The following is a 20,882-nucleotide window of genomic DNA, read 5'->3' as shown; positions in this document are numbered from 1 at the left end:
TTTTATACTAATAATGAATTGCACGATTATTTTGTGCAATTTTTACTTGAAATTAAATGTTTGTATTTAGAAACAATGTTGTCAGTTATTTTGAAGAGAATTCCTCTGAGACATCGGTTAGTGCATTTTAATACATTTTTTTATAGCTTTAACTCCTCATTTATAGCCCCTAGAGGCTAAATTTTCTTTTAGCCCGTCTACCTTTTTGTTTCTGCATATCATCAAATACTCAGTATTTTATTAAGGTTAACAAAATATTTTTTTCACAATTATTTTATTTTTTTCAGAATCCAACAAGCAGTACATCAAGTCAACAAACCGGTAAGAATAATATGCAATGAAATATATCAAAATGTTATTGAACATAAGCGCGATAAATACATTCTAGAAAACAGGAGTAATTAAATAGGGACGTATCTTTTAGCGTAGTCGCGCTACCAATAATAGTTTTAACTTAAAAGTATATTTCTATAAATCTCTTTAATTAACCTCTAACTTATTTTTATTATAGCTCTGCCCTTATCGCCACCTGATTCTCTTTCAAGCTCAAACACTCAACAGGTAAAATATTATTTATTTTTATTAAATCTTCTAAAGTGTCCTATATTTCATCCTGATAGTCTTTAATATCAGGGACTAGAGGGATAAGACAATGGCCAATAAATTAATGTACAACCCAAATGATGATACATAAAATTACCTCTAATGTAGATTACAATTAGTGGTTGAAACGTTTGGACACTCATCTTGCTGAACAAACCAATCAAAATTCAATAAAAGTTGTTGAGCCAACGAATAAGAAAACGTTAATATAAACTTTGATTGACATTCCCCTTATTTCTTTTTCACAAAGACAATAGAGTTAAATTACTGTACAATCCCTAATTATAATCGACAAATAAAAAATTAGAAATTAAAATTGCTAATGGAAATGTTTGAACACTACTTTTTTTACCACTCAATAATTTTTTTTTAAAGTCTACAAAAACTAACCTTAGATTTTTTTATGTAAGTTTTACAATTACTTGATTTTTAGAATTAATGGTTTTAAATAACTAAAAGAATAAAATAATTATTGAAATAAAGGTTTTGGACATATCCAGTTCTGACCTTGCTGCGCTCCTGGCCTCTCAAACCTCATCAGCAACGTCCACAAGTACGACACAGGTAAATGTGTCATTACACCCCACCCGTTGCTTCATTTCACACACACACTCTTATATAATTATTCAAAACCACCTTAAGAAATTATAGACAGTAGTCTACTTTAAAAATAAAAAAATCAGGACAAACCTCTTTTAATGGTCTTGAGAGGATAGAGGGCTTTGCCAATGATTAAGTTATTCTTATTCTTGAAAAACTTCTATAAGCATACGAGACATGTGTTTACATCAAGGTTTTATAATGTTTTTTTGTTTATCCAGCTGTAGCCAACATCTGAGTTAATTCGAAAAATATTTGTTAACTTCAGCAGATTGTTTCGTTATTTTGGGGGTCAACGCTTCATAGTGAATACTTAGATGACCTTTTCATCTGACCTCTAATTATTATTTTGCTTGTTGAATAAACCTTATTCGTGTATTATGAAGTTCTTCAATATGAACAGCAATTAAATTAGCAATTTGATGTATTTTAGACTTTAACAATGCATTTAACAATAAAGAAGATATAATTTAAAAAAAAGAATATTGATTTTTTTTAGAATCGCCCCCTGTTTAATCTTTCAAGAGATTCCTCATTGATTTTGGCCTTTGGTGAGTTAACTATAATACAAAGTAGAATGATGTCTTTCCGTCCGTCTGTCCGTCTGTGCGTCCGTCTGTCTGTCTGTCCGTCCGTTTCTTAAGATCTCGGTAACCACAGAACCGATCAGATTCTACTCTTCAGGGAATATACCTACTGGTCCTGTGGTGGCTTTAGGCTATTTTCTTGTTAGGGTGGGACAACCTAACCCCCCCCCCCAAAAAAAATCCCCCACCCCATTTTTTCTTTTAGGTAGGCTGTAGCAGTAGGTAGCCTTTAGCAGTGAAAATTTTTTTCAACAAATCTTATATGTAGCAGTAGGAATCCTTTAGCAGTGCCTATTTTTTAAAACAAATACTATATGTAGCAGTAGGAAGTTTGTAGCAGTGCCAATTTTATTTAACAAATTATATATGGGAGGTTGACTTCCCCTTACCTCATAGGGCGAAGCCAATAAAGGCAAGTTGCGAAGCCGATAGTTAATTAAAATTTATTTATTAATTGTATTTTAAAATATTGTTTAAAAAAATAATAATTCTATGATTATTTCAGGCTTGTCATTAATACCAACGATCGCTTTGGCCTACCCTTTCCTTTCTCCACGGCTGCGTCAGGCTGGTTTACAGCAGACAGGAAGGCTGGCAGCTACTAGCAGACAGCTGCCAGATACACAATTTGATCCTACAGACATTAGACTGCCGGCAAATTTAAATAATTAAACTTTTGTAATACAGTGAATCGAATTTAACAAAAAACTTTGAATCTCACACAATAATATTGTATCTACTTTAAATATATAATTTACATATAATATATCACAAGGATAACAATATCAATACAAGCGAAGATTCAAAATTTTAACCAAAAAAAATTTACTACCTATGGGCTATAATAGTGGAATTGCCACACTTAAACCATTTGATTTTGAAATTAAAACTTCGTAAAGTTGTAGAGTAGTGTTTTTAATTTAATTGTAACTTAGTTGTTCCTGACGTAACTAAACACTAATTATAAAAAGCTTCTCTTTAAAAAGTGGTTTATACAGTAAAAACAAAATACAAAAGTGAACTATTCTAAATCACAATTAAAAAGTGAAAAAAATATCATGGAAACAATGAAAGTTACAGTTTGTTATATAATTTATTTTTGGAATTTTATAATATTTATCTAAGCACAAAGACGTTAAAAAGCTCAAATATTTTGAATTAATGTTTTATTTGTGTAAAAAATATAGTTTAGTTTTCTGTCTTTCTTTACTTTATGTGCATTTTTTGTTTAATCCATAGTTATAAAATCAAAATAAACCGCAAATATAATGTTCTCGTTTTTGGTTAGTTATTTGTAATAAGATTTCATAGTTAAATCTTGTTTACTTTTAAATCAAAATAAATTAAATATATTGTTCTTTTTTTATTTGAAATGTATTTATTTTTTGTTTTATTGTTAAGTCTTCCGATCTTTTTTGTTTTGTTATTTTTTATGTTTTACAGTTTTAATAAATATTAACTATTAATTCAAATTTGTTATTACCATATCCAATTACAATAGTTCACCAAAGCCTTCGGGCTGAACGAGTGGTTTCAATCTATCATGATAATTAAAAGCGAAGCTTTTCTATAATTAGGGTCGGTCCGTCCGTCCGTCCGTAACGGATAGCTTTTTTCGCTAATTTAGGCATGTTAGAATTGTCCTATTGATTTCAAACTTTGCATGGTGATTCCTGTAGTAGTTAGGTACGATTTAGATAGCGTAGCAACTCTATAATCATTACCAGAATGTCCGTACGTCCATTTTAAACATGTCGATTTTTTCACTTTTTTAACAACAAATTTTTATGTGATCTAATAATCCGATTGATCTGATTTTTGGTATACTGATTCCTGCGACAACAAAGTATAATGTTATAAGCGAAGCAACTCTATAATCAAGTCCTAAAAATGTAAGTATGTCCATAAACATTATTCTGTATCAAGCAGTTTTTCAACAATTATACTTACAATTTTGCTTCGACATTTATACATTTATATTCTTATTATTCAGTTCTGTCACTATACAAATTTTAATATGCGTTTGTCCTATTGTTTCAGTGCTTCGCTTTTATGGATGTTGTCATCCTTGTTATTTCTAAAACCAGGACACCACTAAAACATTAGCAAAAAAAGTTGCAAATAATCATTTTTATCGGCAGAAAATTGCTATAAAAATTGCTTTTTAATTCAAAATTCTGTTTTACTGTTTCCGGAAACTACAATTCTGATTTTTATAATAATAAGCACAAACTCTTTTTTAAAATGCGCTAACTTTTAACCTTTAAAAATACCTTGTAATAAATCGACTTAAGTTATGGTAAATAATCTTATGATTTTTGACAAGTATTTCTTCAAGTCTTTTTGTGATATGTTACATGTATTTAGCATATTAGGTAATATATAACTATATAGATATTCTAAATGTACAATAAATAGTTTTAAAATTTTCATTTTTATGTGGTATTATTAGTGATCAGCTACAGTTTTTGGGATTACCAGATATAGCTCCTCTTAACCGTTTTTCTCCTCGGAAGTTACTCCTGAAATAGCACAGAAGGTCATGTATGTATTAGGGTTGGGCCGGATACTTTTTTGGCCGGATACAGGATATCCGGCTGATTTCAAATGCCGGATATCCGGTAACCGGCCGGATATCCGGCCAACGCCGGATATCCGGCAAATATCCGGTTATCCGGCCAAATAACCTGATATCCGGCCGGATAACCGGCCAAATTACCAGATATTAAAGTAGTAAAAAAAATTTCTTCAGAAATCTTATATAAATTTACATAAAGTTAAACTTATTCAGAAAAAGTGTTCTTCTAGATTCAATAATAAGAAAATTAGAGCCATTTAAGATTTTAAAAAGCAGAGATTATTGGTGTAAAGTATAAAATATTTTAGAGCCGGATATCCGGCCGGATAGTTTCAATATCCGGTAACCGGCCGGATATTGAAAATGGCCGGATATCCGGCCCAACCCTAGTATGTATTATCACTGTCAAAACTTTTGGCATATTACAAATATGTAGTGGCCTTGATTAAGCAAATTAATTCCATTTAAAATTGCTGAAAATATGGATATTTTAACTTTTGTTTTGTAACTAAAGAGAAGTGGATTAGAAGGGGGGGGGGAGTGGGCTGTAGGGAAATTTTAATTTAGAATTGTTTGTCAAAATCCTGGTCACTTGTCCCTCCAAATATACAATGCAATGACTTATGTCTACAATATTGCTTTAATAAGTCTATAATATTGACATTTCGATTGTTTAATGATATGATAGCAACTTACTGATGACGTAATAACGATTCATTTTTTTACAGGGTAATAAATGTACCTATACTTATTTTCATTATTACCTCAATATACAAATTCCTCTGTTTACTTTAGGAATGTTTTTCTGATCAGGATACCACGTCCATGTTTTACAGGCTTTTAATTTGGAACATCTAATCATGATTTTAAATCAAGTAAAAAATATAAATTGATTTTTCTTATAGCTAGGTATTTTTGGAGCATAATTATTATTGAAAGCTATTAAAAATTCAATTGTATTAACCCAATATTTACCTTATAAGGAAATATCTACTTACATTGGAGACCAATATGTATATATTTGATAATTTTAACTAATTTCAAGACTCAACTAGTAACTGTGAAACAATATTTTTTAACAAATAAATTTACTTACAACTTCTCACATCTGCTGTATGTATTTACTTCTTTTCCCTTGATTATTCTGCCTGAATACTCAACATCATAATCAATACATTTACCATCAGACTTGTCTTCAGGAGTTGTTGTAGTTGTACTATATAGGGTTGTTGTGAATGTAGTTGAAACTGTTGTGGTGGTAAGGGTTGTTGTTACGATAGTTGGGTCTGTCATCAAATACTTATTCAAATTCAAAAAGCTCAATTCAACTTTTACATGAACATTGGCACCTAAACAGATTTTAGAAATTGTTAATCTTATTAGTTGATTACATTCATATTGAAATGATTAGAAATTGTAGAAGAGAGATGATGAATTATAAGAAACTAATAAATAAAAACTTCATATAAATTTGTGTTGATAATAATTTACCAGTAGAATCTCCAGGAGCACTAACAGTTGTTGCTATATATGTAGTTGTAAAAGTAGTTGTTGCAGTAGTAGTTGTAGTAGATGTTGTGGTTGTAGTAGATATTGTGGTTGTAGATGTTGTTGTGGTGGTAGTTGTGGTTGCAGTTGTTGTTGTTGTGGTGGTGGTACTTGTTGGTTTTGCTGTAGTTGTAGTAATTTTAATATAACTACCAGAATATGTAACTAAACACAAATTTGAAATAAATGAAATTAGAAATATGTTTGCATTGTTGGTAAAAATAGTTTTAAAAATCTTCTTTAGATAAATACAGATTAATATTTAATAATGGATTAAATAGACTTCAATTAGCTATATGCTTTTCTCTTCAGAGAGGAATTCTAGTTCAGGATATTTATAAGAATTTCAAAGATTCCTATAATTAATTTTCTACCTGTAACAGTAGTAGGTTGGACTGTTCTTGTAGTGGTAGTTGTAGTTGCAGTGGTTGTTGTTGATGTGGCAGTTGTTGAAGTTGTTGTTGATGTAGTTGTTGTGGTGGTGGTTGTAGTTGTTGCTAAAGATAAAAAGTTTTAATTGTCTTTTAGAAAATTTGTAAAGCTTTGTTATAGTAGCTCATTCTGTTATTGGAGTAAATAGATTATTATAAAGTAGTAGGATATGGCAAAAGCAGCAGCAGATATGTTTTGACAATACACCCTGAAAAATAATTTTTAAGAAAATGTGGTACTTGTTGTAGTGGATGTGCTTGTTGTTATAGTGGTTGATGTTGTTGAAGTAGTAGTAGTGGTTGTTGTTGTAGTAGTTATAGTTGTTGTTACAGTTGTGGTTGTTGTTGTAGTAGTTGTAATGGTTGTAGTAGTAGTAGTTTTCGTTGTGGTTGTAATTGTAGTTGTGGTTGTAGTTGTGGTTGTTGTTGTGGTTGTAGTAGTAGTTGTTGTTGTTGTTGTTGTTGTTGTAGTAGTTGTGGTTTTTGTTGTGGTTTTAGTAGCTTTTACAAAAAAAGATATGCTCAACATAAATTTTACCAATTAATGCCAAGTAGTACCACAAATTATTTAATAAAACTACAATTTAAAAAACTTACATATATTGTAGTAAGATAACTATCATATTTAACTTTTATTTATTTCTTTTATAGGTTCAAACTCTTTTAGTACTAAATTCCTCAAATCAAATATATTTTAAAAATAACTTATATTAAAAACGTATATCTATCTGATTTGCACCTTGACAAGTTCCCTTTGTTTTAGTTTTTTTTACATGGAATTTTAAAATTTTGAATTCTTTAAACTAAATTTTACACAATGAGATGCTAAAACAAAATTATTAAATTTATCTATAAACTTTTCTTACTTGTGGTTGTAGAAGTAGTAGTTGTTGTTGAGGTTGTAGTAGTAGATGTAGTGGTGGTTGCTAAAATAACAAAATAATTAAAATAATAACTACAAATAAAACAATTACATACTACTTAGAAAGCTAGAAATGCAAATGTTCAAGCTACACGTACACTTTTTTGCAATATGAAACTCTCTTTGTAACACTTATTAAAAATTGATATTTCGATTTTGTTTATATTTTTCTTAAAAAAATTTTGTACTTTTTGTGGACTTAGTAGTAGTGGTTGTAGTAGTGGAAGTTGTAGTGCTAGAAGTTGTGGTAGGTGATATAGATGTAGTGGTAGTTGTGGTGGTTGTAGTAGTGGAAGTTGTAGTGCTAGTAGTTGTGGTAGTTATGGTAGATGTAGTGGTTGTTGTAGTGGTAGTGGTGGTAGATGTTAAAGTTGTTGTAGTGGTAGTTGATGTGGTTGTTTTATTGGAAGTTGCAGTGCTAGTAGTAGTGGTAGTTGTTGTAGTTGTAGTTGTGGTTGTTGTGGTGGAAGTTGTAGTGCTAGTTGTGGTGGTATTTGTGATTGATGTAGTTGTTGTTGTGGAAGTTGTAGTGGTGGTAGTTGTAGTAGTGGTGGTAGTTATAGTTGTGGTTGTACTAGTTGTAGTAGTGATGGTATTTGATTTGGTAGAAGTTGTAGTGCTAGTACTGGTGGTAGTTGTAGTTAAAGTTGTTGTGGTTGAAGTTGTAGTGCTAGTTGTTGTAGTAGTTATAGTGGTCGATGTAGTGGTTGTTGTAGTAGTTGTAGCCGTGGTTGTTGTTGATGTAGTAGTAGTTGTGGTGGTTGTTAATATAGTTGTTGTTGTAGTTGTACTAGTTGTACTAGTGCTAGTAGTAGTAGTGGTTGTTGCTAGGATATAGAAGGATTTAATTTAAAGGAAATTTTTTTAAGATAAAAATTATAAGATTGCTTACTTTTAGAATAAAAACCTTAGGATACTTTATTGATAGTTGTTCAGGAAAGTTATTAATTTCTTATACAGAATATTTTATTTAAATTAGCACTATTAGCCAATTAGCCAAAAAATAAAAAAATATCTAACAAAAAAAATTTTGCGCGCTTCGCTCACATTTTAATACTAAATATTTAATAAAATTTAAATTACCCCCCCCCCCAAAATTTTACTCCGGGGGTAGATTTTTTTGGGGGGGAGGTAAATAAAATTTACCCCTGCCAACAGATTTCAGGGGGGGGGGGGTAATTAACCTCCTGAGCAAATTTTACCCCCAGGGTAAAAATTTTGGGGGGGGTAAAGAGATTTGTAGTGCGTTTCGCGCGCCAATTTAACCCCCCCCCCAAAAAAAAAAACGAATTTCGTACCCCTTAAAAAACTTTTACCCCCACCCCCCCAAAAAAAAAATCTTGGACGCCCCTGGACTATCAACCCTTCAATTGCAAGACTTTGTCTGGAATTTCTAACTGCACAAGGCATTACACCTTTACTTTTTGTGCTATGTACCTGATATAGCAGTAGCAGTTACAATTTTTAATGTTTATGCCACAGTATAAATATTACCACAAATTAATAAATGATACCTATTGCCTTATGGTTATGAGTTACTAGTTATATGTAAAGTTAGGAGATTGAAAATGATGTGGGGAAAGACATTCTTGTAGGGGCAGCATACTAAGTAAAAATGGCCATATAAGGAGATATATACTTACTTGTTGTTGATGTGGTTGTTGTGGTAGTGGTTGTAGTAGTTGTTGTCGTAGTTGTTGAAGTAGTGGTAGTGGTTATAGTAGTGGTTGTAGTTGTTGTTGTTGTTGTAATAGTAGTAGTGGTTGTAGTAGTTGTTGATGTAGTTGTTGTGGAGGTGGTTGTTATTGTGGTAGTGCTTGTTGTTGTAGAGGTTGTGGTTGTTGTTGTAGTAGTAGTGGTTGTTGAAATATAATTAGTTGTGGTTGTTGTTGTAGTTGTTGTTGAAGTTGTGGTTGTTGTTGTAGTTGTTGTTGAAGTTGTGGTTGTTGTTGTTGTAGTGGTAGTAGTAGTTGTTGTGGTAGTGGTTGTTGATGTAGTTGTTGTTGTAGATGTAGTTGTTGTGGTGGTAGTGGTTGTAGTTGTGGATGTGGTTGTAGTAGTAGTTGTGGTAGTGGATGTAGTAGTAGTTGTGGTTGTTGTTGTAGTTGTTGTTGAAGTTGTGGTTGTGGTAGTAGTTGTAGTTGTTGTTGTTGTTGTGGTAGTAGTAGTTGTTGTGGTAGTGGTTGTTGTCGTAGATGTTGTTATTGTAGTAGTTGTTGTAGTAGTGGTAGTTGTAGAGGTTGTTGTTGTTGTTGTTGTACTTGACCAATTCCACTCACATACAGCATCTTCATTTCCAACAGCAGCCATACCAAATCTATTTTCTTTGATTACTCTAGCATTATCTTCTGTAGCACTTCCTGTTACCATACCCTGAAAATAGAACACATCATATTTGGCAACACTTCCAATCTAACCAATCCCACTTTAGATTAATTCAAATAATACTTCTTTACCTGGAAATAGACACTTGGGGAGCTGTAGTAGTTTATTTTGACACTGTAACCATTCTTTGCATATGCCATATTTGTCCTAGGAAATACTGAGGTTAAATATGTATAAAAATAAAAATTAGGGTGCACCCAGGAAGAAAAAGAAAGCAATGATAAAAAAGGAAGAAACTCAGAGTAAAAAAAGAAGGTAAAATTAAAAGTTTATCCTTTTATATAAAGTAGCAAGTTTTTTTTTGTCTGGAGCGAAGGATCTCACTAACTGTTGAACCTAAATGGTTCTCATTTACAGGTTTTAGGCTATTTTTCTGCTCTTATATATCCCTTTGAATGTAGCACCCCTTAACTAGTGGCGCAGTCACTAGTAAACGATAAAGAGGAAAACATCAACAAAAAAAGAGGTAACTAATTTTAAAAAAAGATAATTTTACAATGATGTGAATTGATAAAAGAGAGAGGATGTGGAACACAGTAATAGTGTCTGACTGATTATGACGTAACAAAAAAAGTTGGCCAATGAGAGGCCACTATAAATTTTACCATTGGTTAATAACGGCCTCTCATTGGCTATTTTTTTTTGTTACGTCATAATCAGTCAGACACTATTACTGTGTTCGAGGATGTGTTAGACAGCAGAATGAGGCAATGACAAAACCTTTAAAAGATAAACTTTGCAACAAACCATAGTTTTATTGAAATTTACCTGTAAGGTCCAGAGCCAATATGATTACCATAGCCATATGGATAGGCACCATTACTTGTTACTGTTCTAAAATATATCATATACATAGCCACATTATTATTTTTTTCAAATTTAGAGAAAGAGAAGAAATTGATCTAGAAAATATACTGGTAAACAATCAATGTTTAAACTTTTCCACCAATAATTTTAGCCAATAGATTCATCAATTTCCTTAATTAATATAGTTTAGATAATGTTTCTTTTAACATCAACATTTCTATATTTTTGTATGGTGTTTCTGATATTTAAGAAGAAGCTTTGCAGAATCAGTTTAAAATTAACTGAGGTTAGAAACTTTACAATGATGTAGAGCAATAAAATGTATTTTGATATAATTTTGATGAAATTGATTTATTTATTTTATGTAAATTAAGAATCTAAAAATAAACCTGTCATGATGAGCCCCAAGATTGTGTCCGAGTTCATGACCAAGAGTGTAGTAACCCAGGGCACAATCCTTTCTCTGAGCTGTAAATGTGTACCCATTTCTAAACAATTATTTCTATTTTTTTGGGACATAATTTAAAGACATGACAAATTGTAATGCATATTTATCATAATACTTTTAATTCTTTAAAATAATGCAAGTTTAATCCTTTGAAGCCAAATATCTGGAGAAAATCACTAAAAATTTTGTATTAAAAGGATCAAATTATTTAACCAGCATAATTGGTTGAAAAGTATGTGATCCTACCTCCAAGAATCCAGGTAACCCAGACCACAAAAGTTGAACATTTTAACAATCAAAGCAGCTGCGTCTGCACCACCTCTCAAAGCAGCTGGAGAACTCTTGGTAAAACAAACAATAATTAGACTAAAAAGCTAGATAACACTAAATATAAAATCGGGGGGAATACAGCTCATGCTCCTTATATTCTTTTACTTTAATTTATCAACAAAAGTTATCAACAACATATCATTATTTGGGAGCAATTGTAAATGGTATGAGCCGAAAAAACAAGAAACTTTATGAAAAGAGACAAAACCACTGAAAATTAACTTGTGTCTTGTTAAATTTTCCTAAATTTCAAGGCAATCCAAACTAAATAAATTACCTTATATTGGATAAAATTTGTCATCATTGTGTAGGCACTAGATTGGTCACTAGAATATAAAAATATGATCATTGTGCTTTTTTAGAGAATACAATGATATACTATCTCTTAACAAAATTAACTTGATTAAAAGAAAATTATCTAAATATTTAGTTACTACTTTATAAAAAAAATATCTATATAATGTGCAAAATGTTATATTTCATAAAAATGCCATAAATTGTAAAGAAACCATATCAGTTCAGCGGTTAGTGGTATCCTTCGCTACAGACAAAAAAACATATTACTTCATATAAAAGGATAATAATTTTTTACTTGAGAGTGGTAGCCTCAATGCAGAAAACTTTCATCCTGATCGGAATGTTGCTGTTTATATATCCTTGATTTGTTTCTGCCATTACCTACAAAGATTGATTAATATTTAAGGGAATTATAAATTGACTAACACTAGCTTTGATTAATCATAATAAAAAAGTGTACATTAATCTTTTAAAAAAAAAATCTATATAATATGTAATAGGTGTAATAGAGTATCAACATACACACACAAATATTTTGTAGAATAAACCATATACACATTGCTCTATACACCATGATAATAACTCATGACATCAAATAGCTACAAAAATAATATGAAAAGGAAAATAGTTTATATAGAATTCCGAATTAAAATTAAATGTTTTCATCGCAGGTAAAGAAAGTTATATGAAAAAAAGTATCTAGGCAAATAATATTTTAATGAATTAAGTAAAAAGTAATTAAATAACCTGGTCCATATATAATTCAATATCATCAGTAGCTTCTCCAAATTCTATGGTGTAGTACATTCTTACTGTGTAGGTCACTAACAAGTTTAATTCCACATTTTATTACAAATTTTATAGGCAATAGCTTACATATGGCCGCTAAAATACCACCACCCCTTATTTTTTTTAAAAAATAATTGAAAATAACTTGGGGAGGATTATTGGATAATTTAGTTCCCTAACCTCTGGGGTGTCCTTGTCACATAGTATTAAACAAAAGAATGAAAAAATACCCCATCCTCTATGTATTTTCATTTTATTTCAAAACCAGGATTGGAGGGTTAGCAGCGCTCAAAAGGGTGCTTTGTAAGACAATGCAAAAATTATGTTTTATTCTGAGCTGCCAATAATTTAGATTAACTTAGACCAAATCTTTTTTATGCTAATCAAATATTTCTGAATAAATTCCTTTAATAGCATTTTGGCCTGTGTAGGGCATTTAGTATATGTCAGTGAGACATGCAAAAAATAATTGATCATAGGAACATTTCCCGGTGAAATGAATATTCTCTGACAATTTTGATTCGCTGATATATTAAATGATAAAATGTTGGATTTTGTTTCCTATTGTAGTGTTGTCATCAATACCCTGTTGCCTCAAATCATTCACATCTGGACTAACATCTAGACTAGAAGCAAAATAAAATTTATTCCAGTATGGCTTCGAAACCGATTAATATCCGGTGGATTAGAACCGGTTCTCAGACTTAATGATAAATCATTTATAGCATCGTATTACAGAAATTTTCCATGAATATTAAAGTAAGAATCTTAAAACCAGTTTTGTTAAATAAATGTATAAGTATAGATATATAATCCAGATAACTACCTGGATCCAGTGGTTCTCTTCTATCATTTTACTTTAATATTGATTGAATTACTAATATAAAATAATTTTACCTGACTGGCATTTCATCATGATTGTGATTCAGATGTGATGTACCGTCTGTGTATAAAGCTGTATTCTCTTCCTGTAATAATTTACAATGATCAATATATTATTGCATACCCTAATTACTATTAACAATACTAGCGGCTACGCCCCTAGAAGCATCTAGGGGCACTTAAGGTAGGAGGGGGAAAAGTCAACATCAGCCTATTTTGAATAGTTTAAAGCCTTCCCCGGACTTATAAGAAGCTTCACTGTAAAGGAGACTAATACCTGTTCAGCAATTAGCGAGATCCCTTTGGACAAACAAAAAACGCTTACTATTTTATATAATAGGATAACAAAAGATTAAGATCACATTAAAAGATACTGGACACTGAATATTTTTTTAGCAAACCAATGAGATATTATGTTTATAACACTATTTTAACTGCCCCTTACTCCCCCCCCCCAAAAAAAAAAAAACTCTGAAACTTCCCAAAACTTCAAAGATTAACAGAATTTCTGAAAAGTGTAATGTGCGACGTCATAAAAATACATCTAAAAAGGAGGGATGAAATTAAAACTAGGTAAAAAAACCCTAAAAAGAGATTGATTTAGACATATTTTTATGACGTCACACATGAAACTTTCCAGTGCTTTACTTAATCCTCTTAGACTTTCAAAAATCAAATGTATGTAGAGAAGCTCCATTTATTATAAATATTACCCTCCAAACATGGCAACCATTAAAAGCTGAACAGGGTTCCAACACAAAATCTCTATTACTTGTTCTTGTGATTCTATTCACTTGTCCCAGCACCCGGTCACCCCTGTCAAAAATTCAATCATAATATATTTGGAGCCGAAGAATTCTATTAGGGTCTGAACGTCACATTTTTTTGTTAATTTAGGCATGTAAGAATTGTCCTTTCGATTTCCAACTTTAGATAATGATTCATGTAACAATTAAGTACAATTTAGAAATCGCAGCAACTCTATATACAGCCGTTACTAGAATTTTGTAAAGAACCACGTACATCTTAATTTTGGAAAATTAATTTTCTCGTAAAAGCATAGAATAGTTAATATTATAGGTTTTTTTGTATTTATTTTTTGTGTAGATTCGATATTTTAAACCAGATTAAATAGAGGATTTGTAGTTTTTGAGATATTTGACCTATTAAGAAGCCCCTTAATAAAAAAATATAAAAACCAAGAAAGCCACTAAAAATAATCACAAGAATATAGGCTTGATGTAAAAATTATAAAGTTAATGGTATCAATTAAAGAGATAATAGTTATAATTTGGTTTTCTTTACAATAAGCTTTTGCTACCTGATATTGGGTTTAAACATCCTCAATATCAGAATTACAGTAAAATATAAGTCTAATAACAGTTCATCAGTACAAAACTTTTTGAGAAAACAGCATAAGTCACCCTTTTTTCTTGAATCTCCAATATTCCTATTGATCTCCTCTCTTTCTCCTTCTACACCATATACAAAAAAAGGCATACCTTGCCTATGACTAAATATGGAAAGGATGTTAAAGATTAAAGTCATCCCAAGTATTTAAAGGGCAAAGCTTCTATCCTTTAAGGGTAGACCTAGACCTAACAATCAGCCTCAAATTGTAAAATAAACTCCTATTTTGTGAGTTTGCATGCCTCATAGATGCAATACAGACTTGACTTGTGCCACTTTTCTATATATGATGCATTGAAAGTCCTCAACATCCTTTCCATACTGAGACATAGGCAAACTATGCCATTTTTTCATATATGGTGTAGAAGGAGAAAGAGAGGAGATCAATAGGAATATTGGAGATTCAAGAAAAAAGGGTGACTTATGCTGTTTTCTCAAAAAGATTTGTACTGATGAACTGTTATTAGACTTATATTTTACTGTAATTCTGATATTGAGGATGGTTAAACCCAATATCAGGTAGCAAAAGCTAATTGTAAAGTAAACCAAATTATAACTATTATTTCTTTAATTGATACCATTAACTTTATAATTTTTACATCAAGCCTATATTCTTGTGATTATTTTTAGTGGCTTTCTTGGTTTTTATATTTTTTAAAAGCGAAGCTTTTCTATAATTAGGGTCGGTCCGTCCGTACGTCCGTCCGTCCGTCCGTAACGGATAGCTTTTTTCGTTAATTTAGGCATGTTAGAATTGTCCTATCGATTTCAAATTTTGCATGGTGATTCCTTTATTAGTTAGGTACGATTTAGAAAGCGTAGCAACTCAATAATCATTACCAAAATGTCCGTACGTCCATTTAAAACATGTTGATTTTTTTACATTTTTAACAAGAAATTTTTACGTGATCTAATTATCCGATTGATCTGATTTTTGGTATATTGATTCCTGGGACAATAAAGTATAATGTTATAAGCGAAGCAATTCTATAATCAAGTCCTAAATATGTAAGTATGTCCATAAACATCATCCTGTATAAAGCAATTTTTCAACAAAATTACTTACAATTTTGCTTCAACTCTTTTATATTTATATTCTGATTATTCAGTTCTGACACTATAACAGTGTTCATGTCCGTTTGTCCTACCGTTTCAGTGCTTCGCTTTTATGGATGTCGTCATCCTTGTTTATTAAGGGGCTTCTTAATAAGTCAAATATCTCAAAAACTACAAATCCTCTATTTAATCTGGTTTGAAATAACAAATCTACACAAAAAATAAATACAAAAAAACCTATAATATTAACTATTCTATGCTTTTAAGAGAAAATTAATTTTTCAAAACAAAGATGTACGTGGTTCTTTAAACATGTTTTTGTATTCCTTATGTAACAATTATTACAAAGAAGAAGACTATCTGAAGCTATCACACTAACCACTGAACTGATTAGGTTGGGTTTATCAAGTAATAAACCTACGGATCATGGAAAGAAAACAAAGTATCGGGTTTCGTCGTATTTCACAGTGGCTTTTTCTAGGTTATTTTAGGTTAGTTGAGGTAAATGATAATAATTGTCCTATAGGGTAAGAGACCCCGCAGGAGAAAAGCTACAGTGAAAATACGACAAAACTCGCTGCTTTTTTTCCATGATCCAAACATACTTATGGATTGTGAAAACCCCCACCAAAGAGATAAAAACCTTCCCAAGACCTAAAAGAAGCTTCACTTTAAAAAGATATCTTACATATGGTTCAAACACACAGATAGACACCCTGGCTCTTTTCATGAGGACCGAGTAAAACAGTAGATGGACAAAGTGACTCAAAAATCACCCATGTGACATAATAAAAATGAGGGGGATGGGATGAGATTGGAAGTGGGAAAGAAACCCCCTAAAAAAAGAGATGGTTAATCACTCATTTTTATGACGTCAGATGGCTGAGTTTTGAGTCACTATGTCCCTCTACGTAAAACCATACCTGAATGAAAAAACTGCCTCACACTTTCTATCCAGTGAAACATAGGCAATGGATTTTGTGACCTCCTCAGTGCCATCTCGGGATCTAAAAAAATAAATAAACGAGGATGAAAATACACATATGTGTCCCATCCAAGAAAATAGCTTAATAATTTTGTTAAATGGGTCATTTAATTTCTATTTCATTACCATAATGATATCGAATAGGCCACCCTAGCACAACAGACAAACATAAGGACATGGAAACACTTATTAAATAGCTTCACATATAACGAAATTAAATAATAATAATGATACAGCTGTTCAAATTAATGAGAGGTAAGAGTTTCCTATTTGTGTTTTTTTCATGCAGAAATTTAAAGTTTTCCTGGTTTATCTTTATAATAGAGCTACTCTAATATTTTTTTTTTGACATTTAAATTATTTTTTGCTCCAGCATGGCTTCGAAACCGATCTATATCCGCTTGATTATAACCACTTCTCAGTCATTCTGAAAAATCATGTATAGCATGGTAATAGGGACAATTTTCCACAATTATTAAAATAAAAATTGGAAAGAATAAACTAGTTTTGTTAGCCCGGTCCTTACTAAATAATACACAACTGTAGGTCGACTATTTATAATTGAAATAAAATATGAGTTTATTCCTAAACATAGTTAATGCAATTAAGGTGTTTTATAATAAACAAAAATTAATAGCACTTATTTATAATTATATTTTGCGTTGCATAATATAATGCATAAAATGATTTGCTTTTTGTACTTTTTGTATTTAATTTAATCTTCAATAAATTTTGTGTAATACCATAATTACATTCAAATATCTTCAATCAAATGTTTGGTTAATCTGGAAAGCCTCTAGAGGGCGACTTAATACTTGTATTTGTTGTAACTGAACCAAATCTTGCTTTTTAAGAGTATCTCTTTGATTGCATGACTTTTGTTTAGTAATCCGAACTCAGATATGCGGAAACTGTCATGTGTGGCGTCATAAAAATACTATATCATCCATCTCTGTTTACAGGGGTTTTCTTTCACACTGCTCCTCTCATCATACCTCTTTAGACGTATTTTTATGACGTCAAACATGACACTTTCCACATATCCTCCGAACTCCTTCTGTTTTGGGCCAATGCATTTCCTCTACACTAGCTCTTTAATTGCGCACCTAACTTAACAGCAGTAGGAACAAATTTAAATGTCTTTTAATATTAACTGAGATTAGAACCCATAACCTACTCGACAATTGCTTATACAAATTGTATATAATTTTCTCTGCATTACCTTTAAAATTGTGCACTTGGAAGACGACAATTCAAATTTACCTCCGCGCCTCTTGTTCTATAAGATTTTTCTTCTTAAAATCTCCGCAGATAGGAAGATTTATAACCCTGTCATTTGTCCTTAGAACTGGAAAATTCACTTCTGCTACTGTACAACTAAAACAAAAAAGGATAAAGGATAGTTTTAATTTTTTACTAAGTAGTTTTCTTAGATTTTCCAAGAAATATTTGAGGTTTTCAATTCTATACTTTATCTTCTTTTGGATACCAATCTCCATTAGTAGCGAAGCTGTCAAATAAAAAGTAGAACGAATAGCCAAGCAAATGTAAGTCAATAGTGACTATAACAGACAGGCAATCATACATAATGAGTGGTCTTATTAATCACATACAATTTTAGCATGATTATGATGTATTTCAAGGCATTTGCAGTTGACCGGTAGTTTAGAGATTATTGAACAGCTAAATTTTTACCATTATAAAACTGACAAAGATCTAAAATTAACTTTTTTTTAATTACAAAAATATTGAAAAATCTTTAGAGATCTAAATACAAGAACATACAGTCACACAAACATGCATATACTTAAACATATTTAATAAATGAAGCATACCTAATACTGCCTGTATTATTGCATGGTCTGATATTTTCTGTACTAATGTCAGGTCTTAGTTTCAATAAAGGTGGTCTCAGAGTTACCAAAAAATCAAGCTATAATGAAAAAAAAGGTTTTATTTGTCGATTTTTTAAAATTTCTGCAAAGCTACTCTATAATTCACAGTTAAAAAATCTTTTGCTCTGTCCTGTCCTCCGTCGGTCATTACTTTAAACACATACTTAATCTTATGACGATTTCTTTTCATTTTTCGAAATATTATCTTTCTTTTCTTTTTTTATGACAACTGAGAATCTGCTACATAACTCACTTTGTCCGTTTAACTAACAATGATTCTTTTGTGCCTGACAACTTATTGATTGTGTCATCTTTGCTATGAAGATTAATGAAGGTCTTTGGAATGAATTTTTAAGTTAAGACTAATATTTTTTAAAAGAAGAAGCATGTGTAATACTTTGGCATTAAATTCCGACTGTCTGTCAGACTTAGTTAAATTATAGAGTAGCTTTGATAATAAAGATACTGACCTGAAAAGTAGATTTAATAAGAAAACATAAAATAAAACATTGTAGTTTCATTTTCAAAATACTTGTCGGCCAAATATTTTTTTTCAAGATGTCATTGATATTGCTGAAAATTTACTTTATTAACTTCTAGACAATGTGCGCCCCTAACTCCAAAGGATCCAGGGTTTTAACATATGCAATCAGGCCCATTTTATTAGATTATTTACCTTTAATGGATTTTTAAACTTAGGTTAGTTAAGGTTTGTGGTATTATCAGGGATAAGCAATGGACGTTAATTTGGTGGATTGTGACACCCACAATTATGATAAACAAAATTAACCCTTGTTGGTGCAAAAGTATGAGCACTGCTAGTTTGTAAAATACAATCAAGGTTTAATAAAAGCCCCCAAAGTTTACACTGTTGGAAGTTAATTTTCTTTATTTTTTATAATATAACTAGATTAACTTTTGTATGTACTTTTATTAAAACACAAAATTTCTTTAAGAAACATATAACTCAATAAAACTGAATATCAGGTCAAAACTTTAAAACTGATAAAAAATGATTATCCAACTGAAAAGGTGTTTGTTAATTTAATTTTTTAACGCGAAACTGCAATATAATTAGTGTCTGACTGTATGCTAGCTTATAATATAGCATTGAAACAAAAGCATGGAAGTGACTTAAAAGATTTCTTTTTTTGGCTAGTTTTGTTTACTAATTATTTATGACTGTTTATTATTATAATTTTGTATCTTAGGTTTTATCATATAATAAATAAAAAGAACATCAACTTTAGAGTGAAACTTGTAAAAGTGTTCTAAATGAAGAAATGATTATTTATATTTTTTGTATAAATTTATTCTTGTTCTTTTAACTTTATCGTCAATCTATCTATGTATACAATGCTTATAAAAAACTTTTTATTTTCAAATGAAAGAATATTTGATAGAAAAAAATATGATGAATCTTGAAAGAAACCACTTGTATATAATAAGCTAGCAACTATAAACTGAACTGGAACATAATTAAGACGTTAATATGGCGATAGAGAATGCCATGGTCAATAAACAGGTGCAATGTATTACCATGAAATATAATTTGCCAAAAATGGTCGTTTAATCATTTTGGTGGTTGTCTGTTGAGTGTATCTCTGTTTGATACCTTTGGAAACGTTTAAATTTGGTAACCTTACGTGCTTTCAACTCAACCCGCGACTGTGGCGCATCCGCTCGTCGTCGGGGATATGATAGGTTCGAATCTCAGCCAGACACCACGTAAAAACTAAAAACGTTAAAGGGAATGCCTTGGCCTAAGTGCAACTCATTACCATGCACAGTTAGGACTTCTCAGACAAAGGTCGTGCAATCAAAGGGTTGGTTGTCTTTCTGGATGATACTTAACCTAGTATCCTTGGGTGTTAGAGTATCGCATCCCATTAATGGCGGATGATGCACTGGATTTTCTGGATGATCGACTAAAAATCGAAGGAGAATCCTGCTCTTACGAGGATAAACTCAACTAAGCGAGGGTAAACTCAACCTAAAAAATTAAATTATTTTTAAATTTTTAAAATGACGTCAATTCTGTAAATAAATATAAGCTTAAGCTTAAGTGTTTCTTTTTAATAACAGATGGTACTGTGTACATTTATTATTTCTTATGGATATCAATCATTAATAAAATAATAAAATTAATAATATCAAAAAATAGCCAATATGTTACCTTTTTGAAATAGTTAAGAAAAGTATGATTTTTTTAAACAATAAATGAACAAAAATAGATCAGGCTTTTGTATTTATCTCCTCAAAAAATATTGTTAGATTGCATTGTAATTGCTGCTCTGCTTATTAATCAAACTGTTCTTTATAAATTTTA

General features: G+C 30.9%; 1 protein-coding gene and 1 long non-coding RNA gene across 2 annotated transcripts; one reads left to right on the top strand and one right to left on the bottom strand.

Annotated features, from left to right (window-relative positions):
- Window positions 1–75: 75 nt before the first annotated feature.
- On the top strand, window positions 76–3,262 carry LOC145331555 (uncharacterized). The gene is made up of 6 exons (XR_013883782.1): window positions 76–116; window positions 288–321; window positions 512–561; window positions 1,087–1,167; window positions 1,703–1,754; window positions 2,296–3,262. It is a non-coding gene; the product is annotated as an uncharacterized LOC145331555 (long non-coding RNA).
- An 868-nt stretch (window positions 3,263–4,130) lies between these two features.
- Window positions 4,131–19,165, bottom strand: LOC145331117 (uncharacterized). Its single transcript, XM_080175746.1, has 22 exons — window positions 19,024–19,165; window positions 18,494–18,591; window positions 17,922–18,035; window positions 16,597–16,680; window positions 13,921–14,023; window positions 13,223–13,293; window positions 12,890–12,951; window positions 12,284–12,363; window positions 11,832–11,917; window positions 11,517–11,565; window positions 11,156–11,250; window positions 10,851–10,949; window positions 10,423–10,488; window positions 9,726–9,801; window positions 8,913–9,642; window positions 7,458–8,096; window positions 7,214–7,273; window positions 6,291–6,413; window positions 5,860–6,081; window positions 5,465–5,717; window positions 5,133–5,222; window positions 4,131–4,312 (listed from the first exon to the last, which is right to left on the bottom strand). Exons 1-22 carry the CDS (start codon window positions 19,072–19,074, stop codon window positions 4,246–4,248), a joined length of 3,318 nt encoding a protein of 1,105 aa, XP_080031872.1. The 5' UTR covers window positions 19,075–19,165; the 3' UTR covers window positions 4,131–4,245.
- Between the last annotated feature and the right edge of the window lie 1,717 nt (window positions 19,166–20,882).

The sequence above is a fragment of the Acartia tonsa genome, chromosome 11 (genome assembly GCF_053477335.1).
Source record: "Acartia tonsa isolate MP-2025a chromosome 11, ASM5347733v1, whole genome shotgun sequence".
NCBI lineage: Eukaryota > Metazoa > Arthropoda > Copepoda > Calanoida > Acartiidae > Acartia > Acartia tonsa.
The sequence above is the reverse complement of the archived record's forward strand: the minus strand, read 5'-3'. Positions and strand labels throughout refer to the sequence as shown.

What these genes read in the sequence shown, in the direction of transcription:
- LOC145331117 (XM_080175746.1), bottom strand. Translation starts at nt 19,074, where the DNA reads ATGAAACTACAATGTTTTATTTTATGTTTTCTTATTAAATCTACTTTT. An exon ending in TTATTAAATCTACTTTTCAG is followed by an intron (nt 18,592 to 19,023) that starts GTCAGTATCTTT and finishes TTTTCATTATAG; the next exon opens with CTTGATTTTTTGGTAACTCT. An exon ending in ATAGAACAAGAGGCGCGGAG is followed by an intron (nt 16,681 to 17,921) that starts GTAAATTTGAAT and finishes TTATTTTTTTAG; the next exon opens with ATCCCGAGATGGCACTGAGG.